Here is a 22,167-nt window from a genome sequence, read left to right as displayed (position 1 = left end):
CTCTTTCTTTCTTTGTGACCCTGACGATGACCGAAGAAGGTTGAAACGTTGTTTGCTTCTCTACATAAAAATGTATCTACCCAAACCAGCCGTTTTTACATATATATTTCTCTCATACATGCATGTTACATTTACCTATAAGCTACATAACAACATGAACATGATTGGTTGTCTTATGGGCAGCAGATTTCTACTTCAGTTGCTAGCAGTGTAATACATGGGAAAGAAATGTGAAAAGTTAGAAAGAGAAACTCTAGATAAGTATGTTTAAACTTTGTCAACAATGAAAAAGAAAAGAGTACTACAATGATGTTAATTCATGTTTTTCAACTTCTCATGGTATTTTGATTATTTGTCTACAGCCTGAAGAATTTAGTGTAATGTTAATAACAACAGTTTTATTGAAAAATAATTTTGGGATTGATTTGGGGTGTTATTCTAGAGATTTTTGGAATAAAATGTGAAAATTAACAGAGAGAGGTGTTTTAATATTAGCATGAAAATCATCTCTCAATCAAACTGACTCAGTAAAAATATCATGAATTTACAGGCAAATATTTGTAAAAATACTTTTTTTTTAATTGTGTGTGTGTGTGTGTACAAGATGTGTGTAATATTTGCTACAAGCTTGCCATATTTCATGAAAATACAAAAACTTCAAAAGTATTTAATGTATGTGTATCTTAATGAAATCATAGTGGTTGTGAGATTGTGTAAAATACTGAAGTCCATTGTGATAGGGCTAAGCTACTTAATGTATTTTAACAAAATTAGCATTATCGTGTACATTATAATTTGAAGTTTTATATTTAAGTTTTTATTTCCTGTATTTAAAAAAACACATCTAAAAATACTTGTGCTAAAAATATCTTAAATTTTGATTTATGTCACTTAAAACAATATCTTGTACATGTTTGTCTAGACATAAAACTGTATAAAGGCAGTTTACCCATCATTTGTTTTACATTCTTTCTCTTAGTTGGGAAAAAAATAAATAAATAATTATTCCCTGACCGTAACCGTGCTCACTTTTTATACTAGAAATACAGATTATAAGCCATCTACTACTTCTTTGAAGTACACGTTTCAAACTAATACAAAGAACTTTTTTTTAAAAAAAAACTATAGTCTATCACTAGTTATTTTAGCAACTTCAGCATTGTTGGAGATTCATCCTAACACTTGGTTTGTTTTTCTCACCTTGTACATATCCATTTAATAAACAGTCAAATTGTATTTAGGTTTTTCTTTGATATTTTGGTTAATTATACATTATTCATGTTCTAAAAATCTTGTTTGAAAGATCAATAATCCAAATTTCACTTCATTCTGCAAGAGCATAAAAATTATGCTGTTGATATTGTTATATTGCCTGCAGGCACTTGTTGAGATGAATAATAAATGGTAAAATACAGGCAAGAAAAATGAAACATCAAAAATAAGCTATAAATGAATATGTAAAGATATGAAATTACTCATCTAAGTCAGATAAAGTATATTAAGAATATTTGACAAGTTAAAAGGATGTACATTCTTTTTGTTTCGTAATTCATTGCACTCTTATGTTAATGGTAATATTTACAGTTAATAATATACTTGAGTAAATGAAAAAATCTAAACATATATCTTAAAAAATATTTATTCATTTCGTGCATTCTATAGGTTATGCAAATGAAAGTTAAACTTTAAGATAAAAGTATTTTTTACTTAACACGAACATTACCCTGCACTTTAACTATTCAGAACCTCAGTGCAAAATAAAATTACAGAAAATAAATTTTTAGTAGGAAAAAAAATATCATTTGTGAAACTACATATCTTTAAGAATGTTAGTGTCAAATTTAAAAGTTTTATCCACAAATTTTATTTTTAAAACAAAACATCATGAGAGGTGTATTATAATGTAGGGGCCTAGTAGCCTAAGGGTTAACATTACCTCACACGATTGAACCATTGAATAACACTGCAGTTTTAAACTCATCAAAAATTGGTATATTGATTACTGTATCAAATATAATTACATTTTATTTTATTTTGTCCATATATATTGAACTTCAATTATAAAAAGTGATTTGCAATGCTATCTTATAATTTATGTTCAGTGCTAACTTAAATCTCCAAAGATGGCCAATTTCCATGAGATGTATTATTAGGTTTATGGCCAAAAACACTGTTGAAGTGAAAGTACTCAACCAATAAAAGAATGCATTTTAATCTTTATAAGTAGGTAAGTAAGCAGAGTATGTCTATTTAACTGTGCTGATGGTCATGTTAATTTTTAATTTCATTCTGAGTATGAAGCTGATTGGAAGTTATTACCAATATGAATCTAGTAAATATTGTTGTAAGTTTTCAGTTTTATCATTTTTGTTCATGAAAATGGATTGTATTTTTACTCTTAATGTACTATTTAGTAGCATATTGTTTTATATTGCATACTGTATTATTATGCTTTCAGAAGTTACAACAGTGTAGATTATGGTTACACTTATAGTTTTTAATAAAGTTTTTGAACATCAATATTTTTTGTTCTTTGCAGAAGAAAAAATTCAAACGGCTCCGGAGAATTGAAGATGATGAGAGTGATGCTGAAGAGACTCAGGATTCAGCTAACAGAGAAGTAGTTGATGAAAGGGAAGCAATAGCAAATGAACTTTTTGAAGGTTCAGATGCAGTAAGTTCAGGATAAAGTTTTGTTTATTTATTTACATTTTTCTTTTTGTAACTTTTGAGGAAAAATGTTTAACTCTCCTCATGAAAGTGCTTATTCTCAAGAATGTTAGGTGTGTTTTGGGTGGATGAATGAAATGCAAAAATTCTCGGGAGTAAGTTGAATCTATGCATTGTGTATATGAAGTCCTAAATTATTGAAATAGCTTCTGTTTTTTTGGTGTTTATTTTTAACTATTTCATAATTTTTAGAAATATTCAAATCAGTATTTGTTTTGGGAGGGGGCTTAATTTTAGTTTGTTGTTAACTTAATTTTTTTTCCAGAGATTTTGCTTTTAATACTGCAATGAATGTGCTAGCATACCACATGTTTGAATACTAATTTCTCTTATGGGAGTAATAATAGGTACAAAATATAGTTCTATTGTAACAAAGCTTTGTAAGAGCAGTTGATATTTAATATGAAGTTATAAATTGCTAGTGTCTTAGGGAAAATGTTACTGTCATGTAAATTGAAAACTATTTATTTGAAAAACATTAAATTTTCTTTCTTTTTTTTATATTTGGTAACTTATTTGTGTTTATCAGTGAAAACCAAAAATTAAAAGCATTAATTAAATTGATTTAGATGATTAATTGAAAATTATAAAATGTTTAACTTCAGTGTTAAATTTTAGCATGAACTATATAAATCATTGTGTGCTGCAAATAAGCAAAACTTTCTTCAATATAAGCTGTATTGTTTGAATGTTGAGAAAGTAAATTATAGGCAATGACCAAAGTTTCCACAAAACTGTATCACCATGCAGTAATATTTATAAAGACTACAGGTCAGTTACATATTATTGGATATGGTAGCATGAATGCACATGCACAATGTCAATGCAAGTTGTGTAATATTAGCCATGTGCAACTGGAAGGTCAATATAATAAATGTGTATAACATTATGAGGCTTAAACTACTTAGACTAAACATTTGTATTTACTTGTCATAATTTTCTGTCATTATAGCACCAAAAAAACCTAATTTATATTTATTTTCTGATTTTTTAGTGATTGTTACAAGGTTAGTTAAATCACCAGACCCAACTCTTTTATATTATACTGAGCCTGTTGTGAAATAGTTAAAACACAAAAATGTTATGATAATTAAATATGAATAGTAGTAATTAAAAATCCTATGGTGATTTTTATTTAAGTGTGACTTATTCTCTAAAATTAATGTTTTTTTTCCACTTTCTGTCTAAAAAAAACTAACTCATATTTCATTAGTATAGTAAAATGTTTTATGTGTGCTTTAAATCCAACAATTTTGTCTGTGTCCTTTCAATTTCACAACATACAACAAATAATCTTAAAACAGTTTGGACTTCAAGTGAAATCCATCTTAATTGGCAGTTTTGTGTTTTGTAATTTTTTGTATAATTGAAGAAAAACAGTTTAAATCAGCAAATATCTTGTTTGACCTGATAAAACTTTAAGTATACAAACACTGCCTAGGCTCATTGGACCTGATTCGTAACCATTTGTATTCATTGCAGTTTATGTATTAGTAACTTCTAATGTACTTGGTGTATCTTCACAAAATGTGGTAGACTTAGTAAATGATATAAGGCTTTTACACATAAAATCAGAAATTTTAATAAATCATTTTTGTTAGTAATTGTTTGTGAAATTGTTGATTCTTTTTTTTAACTAGTAGGAGAGCAAAGTAATTTTCATTTTCAGATTAAAAATACTTTTCTTTGTCTCAAAAATCTCATATTTCACTTGTATGACCTGGAACCTCTTAAATGAACATACAATGTTTTTTTTTCAGTAAAATTTTTATTTTTTCTATTATTACATCTACTACTTGATTATTCAGCTTGTAGAAAACTTGTCAAATGTAATGAAAAGAAAAATTATAAAATCAAAAATAAAATGAGCAACTGCATTCTTTTGTTGTCCTTATTAATCAAGAGGTTTCAAAGTATGTACCCTGAGAGTTTCAGCTCTTACATATATCCCATAAATTTTCTGTTTTACTTTCAATATCTAAGGTTAACCTGCTGTAAATAAATCTCAAATCACCGACTGTCTGAGCTTGTCTTTGCACAGCATGTCGTAATATGTATGACACCCTAGAGAACAAGAACCCACGTGCAAAACAGAAAAGTGTCATTCATACATGCCCTTGCTAGAAGAATACAGTATTGGACTAAGTGGCTTATGTTTCCTACAACATTTACAAAAAAAATTTCCAAGGGTGATAAAACTGCAATTGTAATATGTGAAAACATTTTTTATTTAGTTCAAAGTTGGACAGATCAGATAAAATTGTAGGTTCTGAGCCTTGCCGATCTATTTATCTCACAGGTGTTTCAGTACTACTACTCATCTATTTGATGTCTGTCTAATTTTGCAGCATATGTGTATGGTGTTACTTGGGCACATGCTTAAATTTACTACCCTCTTGTTTTAAAGTTGTCAAGTGTTGAATGTGGTTTTAAGTTTTACCTCAGTTTAGACAATTAGAATAACACAAATGCAGTAGGCATAACTATGTATTGGCTTACAGAAGTATACTATTTTGGCTACCATACATTAGATACATGTATAAATATAATTATTTACTCATTAATGTTTAAGTTTCAGTTACATTACTTAAAACATAGAAAGTAAATGAGAAATACATTGAAAAACACTGATTTTGAGTACATACCCATGTTATGAAATTCTGCAGTCATACATATGTACTATCACTAAGTTTTGTCTAGACTTGTGGGTCGGGTGTGTTGAGAATAATTTTGGAAAAAAAACAACCCATCAAATTACAGTATTAATATACTGAAAATCCCTGTAATTTAGTTTCTTATAAGTAAAGTATGTATGGGTTTAAAAAAATTCCATTCCTAATTTAGAAAAATGACTTATTGATCACATGCCTACAGTTTAGGCAAAATTCTTTCTTTTGCCTCCACGTCACTTAAACAATTGCCAGAATTACATAGAGGGGAAGATTCTCTTTGTTGGTTATAACTTAAGCTACTTAGCAGTAGATGGTACTAGTTAAGAACTTTCAAATGACTGATTTGAAGGGTGGAGCCACTCTAGTAGATTTGCTAAGTATATTGATATTGCAGCAAATCATAAAGGTGGAAGGTTTATATTTTATATTTAGCTTGTCTGAATCTCAAATTTGAGTTTCTAATTTGTTAGATACTTCTACATGTTTTATGGTGGGCATAATAAAATAGAAACTGAGCAATAAGACAACTGGATGTGTTATGACACACAAAAGCCGATACTTAACATTTTTTCTTTACATTTCCTTTTCAATGAAAAAATTAAAACATCCATAATTTTAAATTTAAATTATAAACTATGTTTTGATGCCAATCTTATTGATGTAAGTAGTGAAATTGTTATTCAATAAAAATTTTGAAAGTAACATTTCAAACATGCACTTGAACCTCCAGGGGAAGCAGGGGTGAAAGAGTTAATGGCAAAATATTAATTTAAATAAAACCTGTCATGTTTTCTTGAGTAATTGGTTTTGTTTTATTTACTTTTTAATAATGAATATTCTAGTTTACACTACAAGCTTTATACTTTCACAATTTTAAAGTATGTTTTTCTGTGTTTTACATTTCTGATAATGGAAATTAAAAGATAAAACATCAGAAGAACATTCAGTGGCAAAACATTGGCTGAAATGTTTTTATAATCATCATCATACGGAGAACAATGGCTATTTGTTGCTGTAATTTCATTACTAAAATGTCTAAATTCCTCCAGTGTGCACTCCAAGCTCTGTGGTTTTTATTAGCAGGAGTAAATTAAATACTGTTTTAGTGCTTTTGAGACTATATGCAAAATACACATGTAGTTTTTCTTTTTTGTTATATGTTAAAAAATAGTTATACTGCTGTCTGTTTACCTTTGCATTTGTACAATTATAGCAATACAGCAGCGACACAGTTCAATGTAAGAAGATACTTAAGTATAAACTCGGTAAAAAATAAATAAAGGTCAGTGATAGGTGAAGTTTTTGATCTGGTGTATTGAAAAAAAGAAAAGATTGAGGGAACATTGGCAATGCCTTCCTCATATTCAAAACATAAATTCAAACAGCCATTTTTCTTTTGAGAGGGCTTGCTTTAGTGTACTGTAGCTAATACTTTTTCCCAGAATATTAATGATTTTGTGTTGTACCTTGTAAGGCTATTTCTTTTGAGTTTTGTAGCTAATATCTCTCTTTATTTTTGTAAAGAGGAAGAAAGTTTTATTATAGCTCTGGTTTTCTTTTTTTTATAGGAGGGAGAAGTCCCTGAACCCCAGGTAGAGGAAGATGATCAGTATAGAGACTTGTCTGGTTCAGAAGGAGAGTCAGGTAAAAAGCTGATCTAAAATGTTGTAAATAATTGTGTATAAAATTTTGCACAATGTATATTTCATTAAGTGTAGTATTTTTTAAAAATTATAATTCATCTTCACTATTGCAATAAATCCATTTTCTACAGTTGACAGAAGTTAAACACCAACAAATAGTGTTATTAGTATGTATGCTTTTCCAATGACCATTAATAATTAATTTAAGAATTGGTAAAAAAAAAAAAATTATTTTACCACACAGTGATTGATTGCTGATTTTATTTTTGAAATTGAAGTACAGTATTGTTTCATATTTAAAGGATGGTGCCAGTTACAATCTTAAAATGAAGAAATGGTTTCTGAAAAATATACTTATTAGCTGTATTGTCATGAAGAACAGTAAAAGAGGTTGTTTGTTTCATATAGTTGATGTATGGTGGTTATTATTTTTGTAAGACATTTGAAACCAGTGATTTCTTTTTAGATCCTGATGATTTTATTGTGGATGATGATGGTCAGCCTATCAGTAAAGGAAAGAGACGTCGCCACGTAAAATACACAGATGCGTAAGCATTATATTAAACTTCATGCTATATGTATTTTTGTGATATGAAGAAAGAAGAGCTAGCTAATTTGTTGATGTTACAGAGAACTGTAGAAATTTGTAACAGTTCAGTACCCTTCTCTTTCTTAACTTCTGTCCAGTTTTATCCACCACTGTATCATATTGTTTTCTCATTACATTTTTAACATTATTTTATTGGTTTCAAATACATAACTCTTATTACTTATGTTATGGGCACTTCTAATGGTAAGTGCACATTTGTGCATCAGATTTCAAAATTTACCATTGTAGCAATGTCGCCATTTTAGACATTTTTACCGTGGGTTTATCCCTGATGTGGGACAGTGTCATTGGTGATGGTGACGCTGTCCACCTCAGTTGTGTATTTAAATTTTTAAGAGCCATTGGTTTTTTTTTAATTCTATTTAAATATTTCTTCAGTGTTGAGCCACTATTTTTAATTTAATTTCTTGAGGTCTAGTACGACCAGGTGGTTAAGGCACTTGACTCATAATCTGTGGGCTTGAATCCTTATCACACCACACATGGTCATCCTTTCAGCTGTGGAGATGTGTTAAGGTGACAGTTCATCCCACTACTTTTTGGCAAGAGAGTAGCCCAAGAGCTGGTAGTAGGTGGTGGTGATTAGCTAGCTGCCTTTCCTCTAGTCTTACACTGCTAAATTAGGGATGGTTAGTATAGATAGCCTTCGTGTAGCTTTGCACAAAATCCAGAAAACAAAAAAGCTTAGATTTTCTTTACACTTTATAGTACTTTCACTGTTATGTTTTTTACCAGTTTGATGTAGATTGCCTAGTTGCTTCACTACATAAAATGCCAACTAACAACAACCTTTCATCCTTACCTGGTTAACATTATAGGAGTTACAAAGAATTAATGCACACCTGTTACTGTATTCAAGAATACAAAACTAGTCTTTATAAAGTGACCTGTTAAGGCTGTGTTTTAGTGGACTAGTATTTTGTAAAATGTGGTTACATTTCATATGCTCATATTACTATTTCCAAGAAATATTTAAAGCTGTTTTTCTTAAAACGTAGAAAAGAGTGAATAAAGAAGTTTAGCAAACGAGTATTTCTTCTGGTTATGAACTTTGTACTCACTTGCTGCTTGCCATAGGTTTCTAAGCCTTATCTAGTTTCACGTGTGGCGGATGTGAAACAAAATTCTTTTTATATATGCATTTTTAATAAACAAAAAATCATAAATTACTTTACAAATACAATAAATTCCACTAATTTATCAAACTTAGTAGCTAAACTGGATTTGAGCTGAAAAAAAAATGAGCTCACGAATCTTACAACTTGGAATGCAGGATAAAAAGAAAGTTTGTCACCCAGTTGCTTTGCAGATCTGAAGACACCACTAGGAGGACATTTTGAGCTTTTAATTGGTTATACACGTCTTGGGCAAAAATAGAGAAGATAAGAGGTTTTTATTTTACATTTTAACTTTGTTATCTGAATATCTAATTCATAAGAAACTATTGATTTTATATATGGACATTACAGATGTCTAATTTGAACCAGTGCTGCATGCAAAATACCAGGTGACACACCGAAATTTATATTTATGATTTCATTTTTAATATTTACTTTTAAATAAAGAATTTTAGTAATATATGATCTACAGTTTGATACCAAACTTGTTGAATACATTCATAATATTGTAGTTGAACAAAATTTTGAATGTGAATCAAAAAACACCATATCTTTATGGTTAAACAATGCATTTGTTGATCCTTTTAGATTTTTTTTGTTTTGCTCATCCAAAAAAAAGGTTTGCCTTTACTAAGAAATAATCAACCTTGGACACACAGTGATTCTTGTTTTCATATATTTTTTCTGTTTCCAGCTTTATTACTGCAGCCCCTTGTTACAACTCATTTATGTGATGTGGTCTGCACAAATGTTAGTGAAGATCAGCTTTGAAAATGGCTTATGAATATTAAAAAGAGATTTTCTAGTATATCTGCACAAAAATAAATTAAATAAAACTTTTAGCAGTAATTTGTAAATTAGTTATTTCTGAAAAGGTGTAAAATTTACAAAGCTTAGTAGTAATCCACAAATCTGGAAAATTTTTATAGTTTCTTATGATGTGCTTTTCATTCTTTTTTGTGTTTTTGATGAGAGAAGTTTTATTATTGGTTGAAAGTACTGTATCCTCTGGAGTAGAGAATCTGTGTTTCTAAGGCTGTTAGAAGTTCATAATCAAGCTCTTCTCATCAAAAGTATAGTTGGCAAAATTCATAAAAAGACATTAATATAACTAACAATGCTAGTGATATCATTTATTAGTAATCCGTCTTTATCAGTTTTCTGCATTATGAGTGCTTTACAAGTGACAGATTTTTCAGTTGGCAGAGTATCTGTAGTTGATAAATAAAGTGAAACTTTGTGATCAGTAATAAAAACAATTTTATTCTAAGACAGAAACAGTGTCTTGCAACAAAATGTGGTAAAAATTTAAAACTATACAAAATTCTTTAAGCAAAAACTATTCACGTGATATTTATCGAGTTTCATGCAATTTTGTTAAGTATGTTTACTGTGAGCTACCCCCACAGGTTTGGTGGTAAGTCTCAAATTTCATATTATGAATGGGTTTTGATACCTTTAATTGTCACAGCAAAGGTAACCCATTTTATAGCTTTCTGCTTGACTACAAACAAACAGACAATTCATTATGACAATGGAAAAGTAATGGTCCGGAGGAAGAATTAATGATAATTTTTACTTGTCTTAATGAATGTTGAAATATAAAATTTTAGGTTAGTTAAAATGCTATTTTATTTTTACTTATTGATATTTATTGTTGATATTTCAGGGCCCTCCAAGAAGCTCAAGACATCTTTGGTGGAGATTTTGATTTTGATGAGTTTGAGCAATATGGTGATGAATATGAAGAGGAAGAAATGGAAGAAGATGAAGTAAGAGATATTAGATAGATAGATTGTTACAAATATAATTTCTGTATCTGTACTATTATGGTTTTATAGTTTTTGTTTAGCTATGATATTGAAATTAAGGATGTACTGATACCAGTTTTTATCTTGTAACATATTACTCGGAACTTACTATGGCAGTAGAAAGACAGATATGACGAGTAATTAATTTAAGAATGAGGGATACAAGTTTGTTGTCTATAGCAATTACGTTTACTGGAATACATCAGGCTTATGTAACTGAAAAATATATTTTATCTTTATTGCCTAATGTGTCTGTGCCCATCTAGGAACATAGAAAAAATATATAGGAATATATGTAACTTTAATTAGATATTTGCTCTATGCTATCTTAAGCTCAAACAATAAATTTCTAAAAAAATAAATTATGCTTGATGTAATTTTTAAAGGCTTTAAAAATTCTTGATGTGATTCTTTGTTTTAGAATCTTAATAAAAAGATACAATGAGCTTTATTAAAACAATCTCTATATTGCAATTATATCATAACTTTACGTAATTAATGAAATAAAAAGAAGCTTCTTTTGTACAAACTACTTTGTCTGCTTTTCCAGATAAAACAGTAATTCGGTAGGTCATTCCTTTTGTACTAGAGAAGAAATGACATCTCAAAAATTTTGGCTTGTTTCTTTGTACTAAACTGAATTTTTTTAGCACTTTCTAAGTTCTGTTGGACGAACAAAAATATTTTATTGTTAAAAAAGGTTTTTTTCACCTGAAATAGCAATTCATGAGAAGGTGATGAAGTATTATCTCTATGGACTTATGCCAATAAATTGGTATATCATTAAACTAAACTTTTGATGATATACTGCCACAAAGTTTCTATTATTGTAATTGTTTTGTAATAATTATTTGTGTATACACAATATTGAATTCCTGATGTAGTAATGCCAATTCAGTTGTCTTTTTTACAGTTCTAAAAAACGTTTTTAAAATCAGTGACTAATGATATAAAAAAATAGTATTTTAATAATATTAGTTTGAAGAGGATATAAATCATATTCTAATATAAAAGAGCAGAATGACAAGTGTTTTAAAATGAGTATTTCTGATTGATTACTGTTTTTAAATTTAGTATGCAGAAGAAGATGAAGAAGGAGGAACAAAGCAAAGACCTAAGAAAAGTACTAAGAAAAGGCAAACTAAGAAGAGCATTTTTGATGTAATGAATTTTTATTCTGTTTGGAGAAGAAATATTATTTTGTCACTGATTTTATTGAATATATTTATTGTTATACTTTATTGTATAATTATCAAATGGTGATGTTCTTGTACAAATATAAGAGGTTTAGGAGTTACACTAATTGAAAGTACAATGCAAGAATAATTTATGAAAAACTTGTGATGACGAGAAAATCAACTTGTAGAGAAAAATATGTAAAAATAGCTGATATAGGTTGAGAATTTTTTTTTTAATTTAGAGGAGCGAACAACGTTTATACCTTTTTCAGTCATCGTCAGGTTCCTCTACATTAAAAAAAAAATTCTCTACCTATATCAGCCATTTTTACATGTGAGTTTATGAAAAATCTTTACAACGAATTAGCCATAGAAAAGGTAAAACTTCTGTTGAGGAAGATTAAAGGATTTTATGTACATTAAACCTCCATGGTGAGTGGGGTTAGTGGGCACTAAAATTTATTTTATGTATTATAGATTCTCCTATTTATGAAATAAAAACTGAAAAACAACAGGTAATTTGAATATGACTGTGTGAGGACAACTGTTGCATAGTCACCATCACAGTTGGATTCTGTATCTCAATTTCTCATTCTGCACTCCTTATTTGAGAAGTCCTTAGTGCAGGTGTTACTCTTTTTCATTCAGAAGAGGCTTGCTGGCTCCCCCAAGTCAGTAATGATATTTCACTCTGGAGACATTCATGGTGGAAACATCTACATCACAATACACTAAACACCTCAGTTGAAAGACCATTGGTGATATACTCTTCAAGGCTACTCCTCAAGAAGAGTTATTGTTGAAAAGGATTTGAAGAACATTCCCAAATTGGAGATCTTCACTGGTTTCTCAAGCCAAGGCGTTTCTGCAGCGCTTTATATCTACACTTATAAGTGTGGAATAATGTTGCCCACAAATGTTTTTTTGCTGATATTTACATTGCCATGTTCTGCCATTATCAAGGCAGGTTACTTGAACTGTAAGGTACAGCCATATATTCCAAACCCTCTTTGATGTTTTCAGTGTCAGTTGTCTGGCCATTCAAAAACTTCTTGTCATGGTTCTTTGATGGGTGCTCGTTGTGGTGGCAAAGACCACAGTACCTACGAATGCAAATACGGACCTCACTGTGTTAACTTTAACTATACACACCCCTCTTTACTTTTATTCTTGATCTAAGTGGGTGGAGAAGGAGGTCCAACATTTAAAAACAGTGAAAAATATTTCCTATCTAGAGGCTCAGATTTTACTGTCCCCCATTCCATCTTAGACATATGTTGCTATACTACATTTTACTGCCAAAGTGGGAGTGCAGACAGATATCTCCATACCACTGACAAAGTTGTTCACCAACCACATGAAGAGTCTTGTGCCATCCATGGTTAATAGAGTTGAGGATTCAATGTCTATGTATATTTCTGTCTCGACCATTCCTTCCAGTGATTTTACTTCCTTTGGCTCTATCTTTTTTGGCATTGAGATGCAGAAAGATTGTTTCTTCATGCCTTTAGTTGTGAAATCTTTGTCCACTGACAGGACCCTCCCCACTTGACCCAGGACAGGGTCCACAGAGGTCAAAAGACCTCCTTCTACTAAAGAAAAACAATGTGGTTGAGACAAGCCCATGCTCACCCTGTCTTTTCTGCTCAATACTTCCTTGGAGGTCATAACTATCAGTGTTTTCTTGGGTCATACCATCACCATTAGTTCTTTCTACCTGTCTCCTGGAGAGACCTGTGATCAATCAGACCTTGATGTTCTTATTGAACAATTGCCATCTCCCTTCTTAATCCTGGAGGACTTTAATGGACACAATCCCGTCTGGGATGGTGCTGATGTTAATGGGAGGGGTCGTTCCGCAGTGTGTGCCTTCAGATCACAACATTTCTTTCTTCAGTACTGGGTCTTATTTTCATGCATGTAGTCAGACTTTTATTGCTATTGATCTTTCTATCTGCTCCCTTTCACATTTCTTTCACTTTTTTTTTGGAAGGTTGACAGTGGCCTACAGGGCAGTGATCATCTTCCTACCATTTTGAGGAAGGCTGGCAGTAGTTGATGCCACCTAACTTGCATGCTTTTGTTGGCAGCTGGACCAGGCCAACTGACTTTCTTTTACTGCTTTCTCAGAGCTTGATCCTGCTGTTTTTTGTAAGGCACTGATAGATGACTGCATGGCAGCAGTGTCTGACTGTATTGTCCAGGCAGCTGTTCAATCTATTCCACCTTTTCCATGGTATTTTCATCCTTGTTAGAGTCTTGAGTGCCAAATGGCATAGAAGGCTCAAAAACAGGCTTGGGATACCTTTTATAGGTATGCCACACTTTAAAACTGCATTGATTTTCAGTGGGTTTGTGCCCCTGCTCACCAGGTAAGACATCAACTTCAGAAAAAATATTAAATTAAGTTCAGAAATAATATTTCTTTTACTGTCATTTCCAAAATCACATGGGATAAATTTCAGAAGGTTGGTTGACAGTATAATTTTGTTCCCCTTTCGATCTTGCTCTAGGATGCCCAGAGTTTTTCATCCCCCTTCTTTGTAGTCATCAAGTCTCAGGCAGAGCGATTGCCTCTTTCCTTTTAAGCTGATTGTCTCTGTGGCTGTAGTCATCCCTTTACATTAGTGGAAATCAAGTTTGCTCTTCATCAGTCTGGCAGTACATCGGTTGTACATGATGATATTTTTCTGCTTCTTTTGCTGATGTTCTGGTTGTTTTGAATTGGATCTGTCAGAAGAATGTTTTTTCTGATGCTTGGTACTTGGGTATTGTCCTCCCTTTATCAAAGTCTGGGAAGGATCCCAAGGTTCCTTCTAACTGTTGTCCAGTTGCTTTGATGAACTGTCTCTGTAAGGTCTTGAAGAGAATGGTCAGTGCTTGTCTTGTGTTCTCAAGATGCCTTGTATGGGTATTAGAATTTTAATTGAAGCACAGAACAATGTTTTGACCTTCATATGTCATCTTCAGATTAACCTGAAGAGAACTTGAAGTTGAAACATTCTTCTGTACTTTATTTTCATTAAAAATTCTAATACCCATACCAGCCTTCTTGAGAATACATTTTTACTTCAAATGGATTTCTCATTATCATGCAATGCTTGTCTTGTTTGGTTCCGTGAATGAAACAACCTCTCCCATTCAGTGTGGGTTCTGAAAACAGATCTTCACCAGGGTCCACCTGATTTCACTTGAAATGTTGACCATAGAAGCCTTGTTTTGGAGACAACATCTTGATTCTGTATTCTTTGACCTGAGAAGGCTTATGATGCTATGTGAAGGTATGGAATTTTGCAAGACCTCCACTCATATTTATTGTGTGACCATTTACCCACTTTTGTGCAGAACATTTTAATGGAATGGCAATTCCAAGTATGTGTGGACTTGATACTTTCCTGTTCTTTTCCACAGGAACTTGGAATTTCTCAGGTCTATCTGTCTTGAATGTCACACTTCATTGTGAAGACTAATGCTATCACTGTACTTCTTCCTACCATTGCAAATAGGTTCTATGTTAATGATTTCCACATTTCACGTCAGTATTTGAGCATGAAGTTTATTGAGCAGTAGCTTCAGACTGCTCTCAATCATTTGTTGAAATGAACCATGACAAAGGTTTTACATTCTTTTTTTTCCTATAAAACTGCTTGCATAACTTTTGCTACCAGTGGGGTATTTACCCTGAACCTGAGCTCCATCTTGTTGATGTTGTTCTTTCCATGGTCCCTGTGGCATAGTTCTTGGTACTTATCTTTGTCTGTAAACTGATTTTTATTCTACATATCAAGTGTACAAGGGCATTGTACATCCTTTGTGCCCTTTTTTCCTCCTCTTGGAAAGCAGCTTGATGTTCTGTGCTAAAGATTTATTACGCTCTTATTTGATACAAACTGGACTAAGGGTCTCTGGTCTGTGGTTCTGCTAGGACCTCAGCCTAGAAGATGGGTGGATCCTGTTCACCATCCGAGATTTTGGCTCTGTCTGTCCCACATATGGACTACAGTCCTGTATTCAAGGCTCAGCTTTGCACCAGTTATGAGTTGACTTGAACATGTCACAATAGCCCACATTTTACTGCTGACCCATCATTACAAATCTGAATAACTGAACCATTATAGTCATGCTTTTCCACTGGTTTACTCCTGAAGCTAGTAAGTGGCATTGGCAGTAGTGATACTACCCAACTTAATTGTGTTTTCCATTGATTTTTTTTTAATTCTATAAAAGTTTTTATCTGTATTTAAGCCATTGTTTTATTTTATTGTGATTAATTTTTATGTTTTACAAGAATATTAGTTTAATTTTTTTTTTATACTGATTGTTTGGTGTAGATAGCTGCTGTGCACTAATAAATGTTAAACAACCAAAAACGCAGAGTGCAGGTAGCTCTCGTAGCTTTGTGTGAAATTCAAAATGAACTACAGACATTTAACATTGTTATATTTTATGTAACATATATTAGTCACCACAAATATTAGACATTTTTGTTCCCCTTTTGTAGTAACTATATTGAAACTATTTTTATAACACTCATTTCTTGTGTATCTTTTACAAGGAAATTTCTGAATGATTGTTTATCTTGTTTTAGGTGTTTGAGCCAAGTGAACTGGAGCATGGACATTTCACAGATCTTGACAATGAAATCAGAACAACTGATATTCCTGAAAGATTTCAGGTACCTTGCAACATCTCTAAGTAAAATAAAAATTTTAAAACTCAGTTCATAATTTTTTATTGTACTTTATCACTTTTTTATCAAAGAATCATGACATTTTATCCAGGCCTGTGCAGTCAACATCATTTGGCAGGGCATTGACTATATATGGGCTTGAATACGTGTTAATAATGGATTTGTAAGCATATTTGCATCTAGATTTCTAGGCAACAAGTAAGATCAAAGTATAGTGTGAGAAGTAAAGGTGATGCTGTTTGGTTTATGTTCAAATATGAGGACATATCTTGTATATACACAAGCAGTCTTAGTGTGTGGAGTATTTTTCTATTTGCTGCATTCCCCAAGATGTTGAAAATTTTGGCAGTATTTCTAATGTCACAGTCTTGCAAATAATGGTAAGGAATGGCTGACTGATTATATAAAGTATAATTTCTGTGAGCCCACAAGTGATAGATGATGTGAGTGCAATGCATTTTAGAGTTTCTGTCTTCAAATTTGAAATAATTATATTTACAACATGTTAGTTTTAACTTAATTTGTGGGTAAACTTTATTATTCAAAATTGTTTTAATCTGTTTTTCTTCATTTCTATAACATTTTTGCCAGTAAAAGATAGAACTCCAGTAATACAGGGTGTTTGGAAAGTCATTGTGCACTTATATATTTATTAACAGACAAAACTGCACAGTGACTTTCCAAACTCCCTGTAGTTTATTGAATTTTAACATGTTTAATAATTTTAGAAATGTACAAAGCTTTTTAATAGTTATTGTGATAAAACATTCATAATTTGTATGTCTTTGTGGAATCTAGAAAAGGAGGTAACTATATTATAGACACAATGAATTCAGTTATAAATTAAATTATTTTTCTATTGAAAAGGTAAGAAACTGTCTAAATGAAAACAGTGGCCAATAAATGGTAGTTTATGATAACACTTAGTCTCAAAACTTTTTCCTAACTTAAATATTGTGATTTCTAAAACAGTATAAAGTGTCTACAGCTTGTTTACCAATTATAAATTTAATATTGTTATGGTGACTATTCAAATAACTTTGAAATTAAAGAACATCAAATTTATTTTTAAAACTTGAGTGTACCTTCAACATATTTTCTGAGGTATAAAGGTTTGAACTGTCATATGACAATTTTTCTAACCATCTTTCCAGGATGAAAACACTCCCCAGTAACACAGCAATTTGTTTGTGGACTCACACTGCTAAAAACAAGATTTTTATACTCATGGTGGGCAAAGCACAGATAGCCTATTGTGTAGCTTTGTGCTTAATTCCAAATAAATAAACATGATAAAAACAAATTAGCAAAACATGGTACAACATTTTGAACCCATAGATGCTCTGTCAAGTTGTTCATTATGACAATTATTAAAACAAAAAATAAATTATTTGGTAACAAATTCTAATAAATCAATAAAACAGGTTTTGTTAAACCTATAGTAACATCAGAATTTTGAAAAATCAGATAACTATTTTGTACTTCCCTTAACAGTAAATCTGTGTAATAAGATTCAATGACTGGCTGCACGCACTTCTAAATGGCACCAAACAAACTGTTTCAGTTCTGAGGTTTGCCCAAAGGAAAAACTTTTCACTTGACTTCTCTGGTATTTCCTTTTTACGGGGATTCTCCAAAACCAGGCCCTAAATTTGTCATTGATTTATATTAAGCAAGTAGGTCTACTAAGTGCATTTCATAACATATAGAAATTAATTTTGTATTATATCAACAGTGATCATGAAACTGAAAAAGTGCAAAATAGTGGTTTAAAATTGTATCGCATAACTCCTGCTGTTCATACTGACTTCTAGGTAATACCAATTTAAATGAGTTCTCAAGTTTGTATAAAGGGAAAATATTTCACTTCACCTCTTGGGTAACCCAGGGTTTTTCCCCCAGAAAAAATTGCTGTTTTCACAAACTTTAAATGATGCAAAAAAATCATATCACCCCTGAGGTTTGCAAAAAATAAAACATTTCACCCAACCTCTTTGGGAATCAAGGTATTTCACAAAAACTTTTACAGGAATTTTCCAAATTTGGAGTGATTTACGTTAGAGCACGTAAACACGTAGGCTTATTAATTACCGTTCGTAACTTGGTTAAAGAAGTTAAATTTGCAATATATAGCAGCAATGATCATTAAATGAAAAAGTGCAAAATTTGCATTACAAGTGTTCTGTAAGTTTCTGTTTTTTCTGTTTTTAAAATGACTAAATTATTTTGTGAACTAAGATATTTTATAGCCAAAAAGTCTTTTGATAAATGCTTGAAATTTTAGGTTAAAAACTATAATATTCTGAAAAACCTACACCTGAAATTCCAGTGACTATATTATCAAATGAAAACATTTTATGTGCTTATCAGATTCTATGTAAGTTCTAATTTTAGAAACTTATTTTGTAAGAACCTACAGTATTTAGTCAATCTTAAGTTGCAGTTAGCCAATTTTTTAATCTAAACATTCAGGAACTAATGTATAATGTACAGATTCATTTAAGTGATTAACATGTAGTCTAGTTTTCTATAGTTTGAAATAAAGTCTATCAATAGTCCCAAATTTTTCAACACATTTTCACTGTATCTCTCCCAAATAATATGAACTAATGAAAAATTTGTAGAAATAGTCTTGAGATGAATATTATAATTATTGAAATTATGTACATAATTTCTCCATGAAACTAGATTTGTTTTTAGTTCTTGCAAGTTTTTGCAGCTGTGTTTTTAATGGGTAGGGTGATATGAAATCAATAAGTTGATTACTTCTTTTTAAGCCTTTTTTTTAATAATAGCAAATAACTCCTATGATGGCATCTTTTTGATGTCAACTGAAACGTGAAAGTATTGTGCATGTGAAGGTTGAGTGGGAAATCCAGATAAAGTTGATTTATTATATTGAGCAAAATTTATGAATTTTTTATTAGGGAAAGAAATTACGTTTAATTCACTTTATGTCGTTACAACCTACTAGTTTTACTGGGTTTTATGTCTATTACTGTTATCTTTGCTGGTTTCATTGGATTATTTTGTCATAATTTCCGGTTGCACTGGAATGTTGTTAAAAGGTGTTAATGAACTGCATCTTTCTGGAAAGTTTTGAATAAAATGCTAAGCAGCTAGAAACTTAAAAAAAGAGCACAAAATTTCCTAGGAAGACCCAGCCCATCAATGCCTTTCAAATTTATCATACTTTCATGTCTTTAAACCTATTGTTGCCAACTTAATTGTGATCTCAAAGGGTTGGATTGATGTTATGTTACCATAAAACTTAATTGTATCAGAGAAACATTCAAATGTTTTAACTTCTTTATTTTCAGCTTCGTTCAGTTCCTGTGACACAAGCAGAAGATGCAGAAATTGAAGAAGAAGCAAAGTGGATCTACAAAATGGCTTTTAACACAGCTGCCATTTCTATTCAGGAAACTGCCGATCAAGGAGATGGAGGGCATCAACCAATGGCTGGAAGGAAAGGCCCAACAGCTGTGTACAAGATCAGGGATGCCCTTAAGTTCATGAGAAACCAGCAGTTTGAGGCTAGTTTTACAAAAAATGGGTCTAATGTTTTGTGTCTCAATCTTATATTTACTATGATCCAGAAATTTGAAGATATTTTCATAAGAACATTGTGTGTGAAATAAATTTTGAACAGATCCTTGAAGTTTTGGAAACCCATTAGTTTGATGTCAATTTTATATTATTATTCTAATGTTTTCTGTTTGAGATAAATTTACAGGAAATCATTTTCTTTATTTTTTGAGTATGCTGCAGGAATAATGTAGAATTGGTAAAAACCAAAGAATTTGAGAATGTTTTTTTTTTTTAGAACTTAGGTACAACATTATATACAGGTAGGAAAGTTGAGGTAAACTGAACAATTTGGAGTGGGTTTGTAGACAACTAGTACAGTAGTTACAGGTCTGTAACAAAATGCAGAATAGTCAACATTTAATACTTTCTATTTATCACAAGAATCCTAAATTTACAAATTAACAAAAATGTGAGGTCTTTTAAGTCAAGTCCAGTAGAACTTCAATATTACGGGTATCCTTCTGACTTCATCGAAATGCCCTGTATTTATAACAAGTGCTCTTAATATAAAAGAATGAGCTATGCAAAATTGGATTTCCTATTGGCTGTATTAAATTTCTGACTTTTAAGGCCTACTATTTTGAGAATGGATTAATTCTGCCCTTTTTTCTGCATTATTGGTCGCATAGTTTTAAAGTACATGCTTCAGAACTTACACTGCTGAATATTTCAGTTATTTTCTGTGTTTTAATTTGTCAATGACTGAAGTGGAAATTGCTGAAAATAAAGCAGAATTTTACCTCTTCTATCATACGAATATTTATGTGATGCAGTGATACAACACTTTCAATAGAACAAAGCATGCACACAGAAATAAATGAACTTAACATTTACTCCAAGAACATGATGTAAAATTAATCAACTTCTGTATTCTGCAGTGTTTATAACAGGAATTCCCCAAGAGTTATAAGATTGCATTATGAATCTGTGAAAATGTTTTTTACGGTATATAGTTTGGAGCCAATCCATTAAATAGTGTTTGAATATTAGGCATTTTACTAAGGTAATCCAAGGATCACAGGTTCGAATCCCTGCCACATTAGATGTGATCACCCTTTCTTGCGTGTGGGTATTATAAGGTGATGATCAGTCCCACGATTCATTGGTAAAAGAGTAGCTCAAGAGTTGGTTGTGGGTAGTGATGACTAGTTGCATTCCCTCTAATCTTACACTGCTAAATTAGGAATGGCTAGTGCAGATAGCCCTCATGTAGCTTTGCACAAAAACCAAACAAACTTTGTATTTTAATATAAAGCAATATTTGTTTATTCTAACTGTTTCTATGTTTGTTACAGTAAACATCTATTTATAGTTAAATTTTACTGGTTTCATGCTCTTTGAACTATAACTACTGTCTACACTATGGTAAGCTGTAAATTGCTTTGAGAACGTGCTATTCATGTTATGCTATGGATTATGTTACCCATGAGCTACTACAACTAGTATAAGTAGCTTGCATGCATGCTTTGTTAAATATATTTATCTTACTTAATCTAATCTTAACCATTCTAAAATTATCTTTATTTTTATGTTTCAGTTGCTTTTATAATTATACATAAAAATAAACATGAAAAACAAGAAATAAAGTACTTATTTTTTTTTCTTGCTTTCAGTTGTGAAAGAGAGTTAGCACTAATTTTTTTATTCTACTCACAGTATTGCAATTAATAATTTTTACTTAATTGAATAATGCTCCAAACAGTATAAACAACTTACAGAAAAGTAAACAAATTCCCTTACCTCTCAAAAAGTTTGTGGTTTTCAAACTCTGCAACGACAGTTTTCACAAATGTATCCAAGCTAGCTGTTAATTTTCTCATGAGGACACTGTTTGTACTTTGAGTGAAACTGACATTTAACTGTTCAGAACATAATGTTATACAATACACAATTTGAGAAATGAATACCTTTAGTTTCTGTTGGTTATAGGTAATATATAATTAAATGTAAGAGTTAACTATTAACGAATTATGAAAGAAAGGGTGTGACAGTTGGATGTGGCAGAAAGGGTCTCATTCTGTATTAGATAACTGTAACCAAATAAGTAGTGAAGATTAATAAAAGTATTAATGATTTTATAGAGGGTAATTTGCATTTAATTTCATGCCTTTTGTAGGGATTGAT

General features: G+C 31.1%; 1 protein-coding gene across 5 annotated transcripts in view; it reads left to right on the top strand.

Moving 5' to 3' along the window:
* Spt6 (transcription elongation factor Spt6) overlaps positions 1–22,167 on the top strand; it is a 106,638-nt gene that overhangs the window by 12,403 nt on the left and 72,068 nt on the right. For all 5 annotated transcript variants that reach the window (XR_013025316.1, XM_076490079.1, XM_076490082.1 and 2 more), the window contains 7 exons: positions 2,540–2,674; positions 6,971–7,046; positions 7,512–7,593; positions 10,443–10,545; positions 11,659–11,745; positions 16,351–16,437; positions 19,773–19,988. Coding sequence is in view for 4 of the 5 variants with exons in the window: in XM_076490079.1 (XP_076346194.1) it covers positions 2,540–2,674; positions 6,971–7,046; positions 7,512–7,593; positions 10,443–10,545; positions 11,659–11,745; positions 16,351–16,437; positions 19,773–19,988 (786 nt within the window). In the remaining variant the exon portion in view is untranslated. The remainder of the gene's footprint in view (positions 1–2,539; positions 2,675–6,970; positions 7,047–7,511; positions 7,594–10,442; positions 10,546–11,658; positions 11,746–16,350; positions 16,438–19,772; positions 19,989–22,167) is intronic.

This window comes from Tachypleus tridentatus, chromosome 2, assembly GCF_004210375.1.
Source record: "Tachypleus tridentatus isolate NWPU-2018 chromosome 2, ASM421037v1, whole genome shotgun sequence".
Lineage (NCBI taxonomy): Eukaryota > Metazoa > Arthropoda > Merostomata > Xiphosura > Limulidae > Tachypleus > Tachypleus tridentatus.
This window is presented reverse-complemented; position numbering and strand designations above follow the sequence as displayed.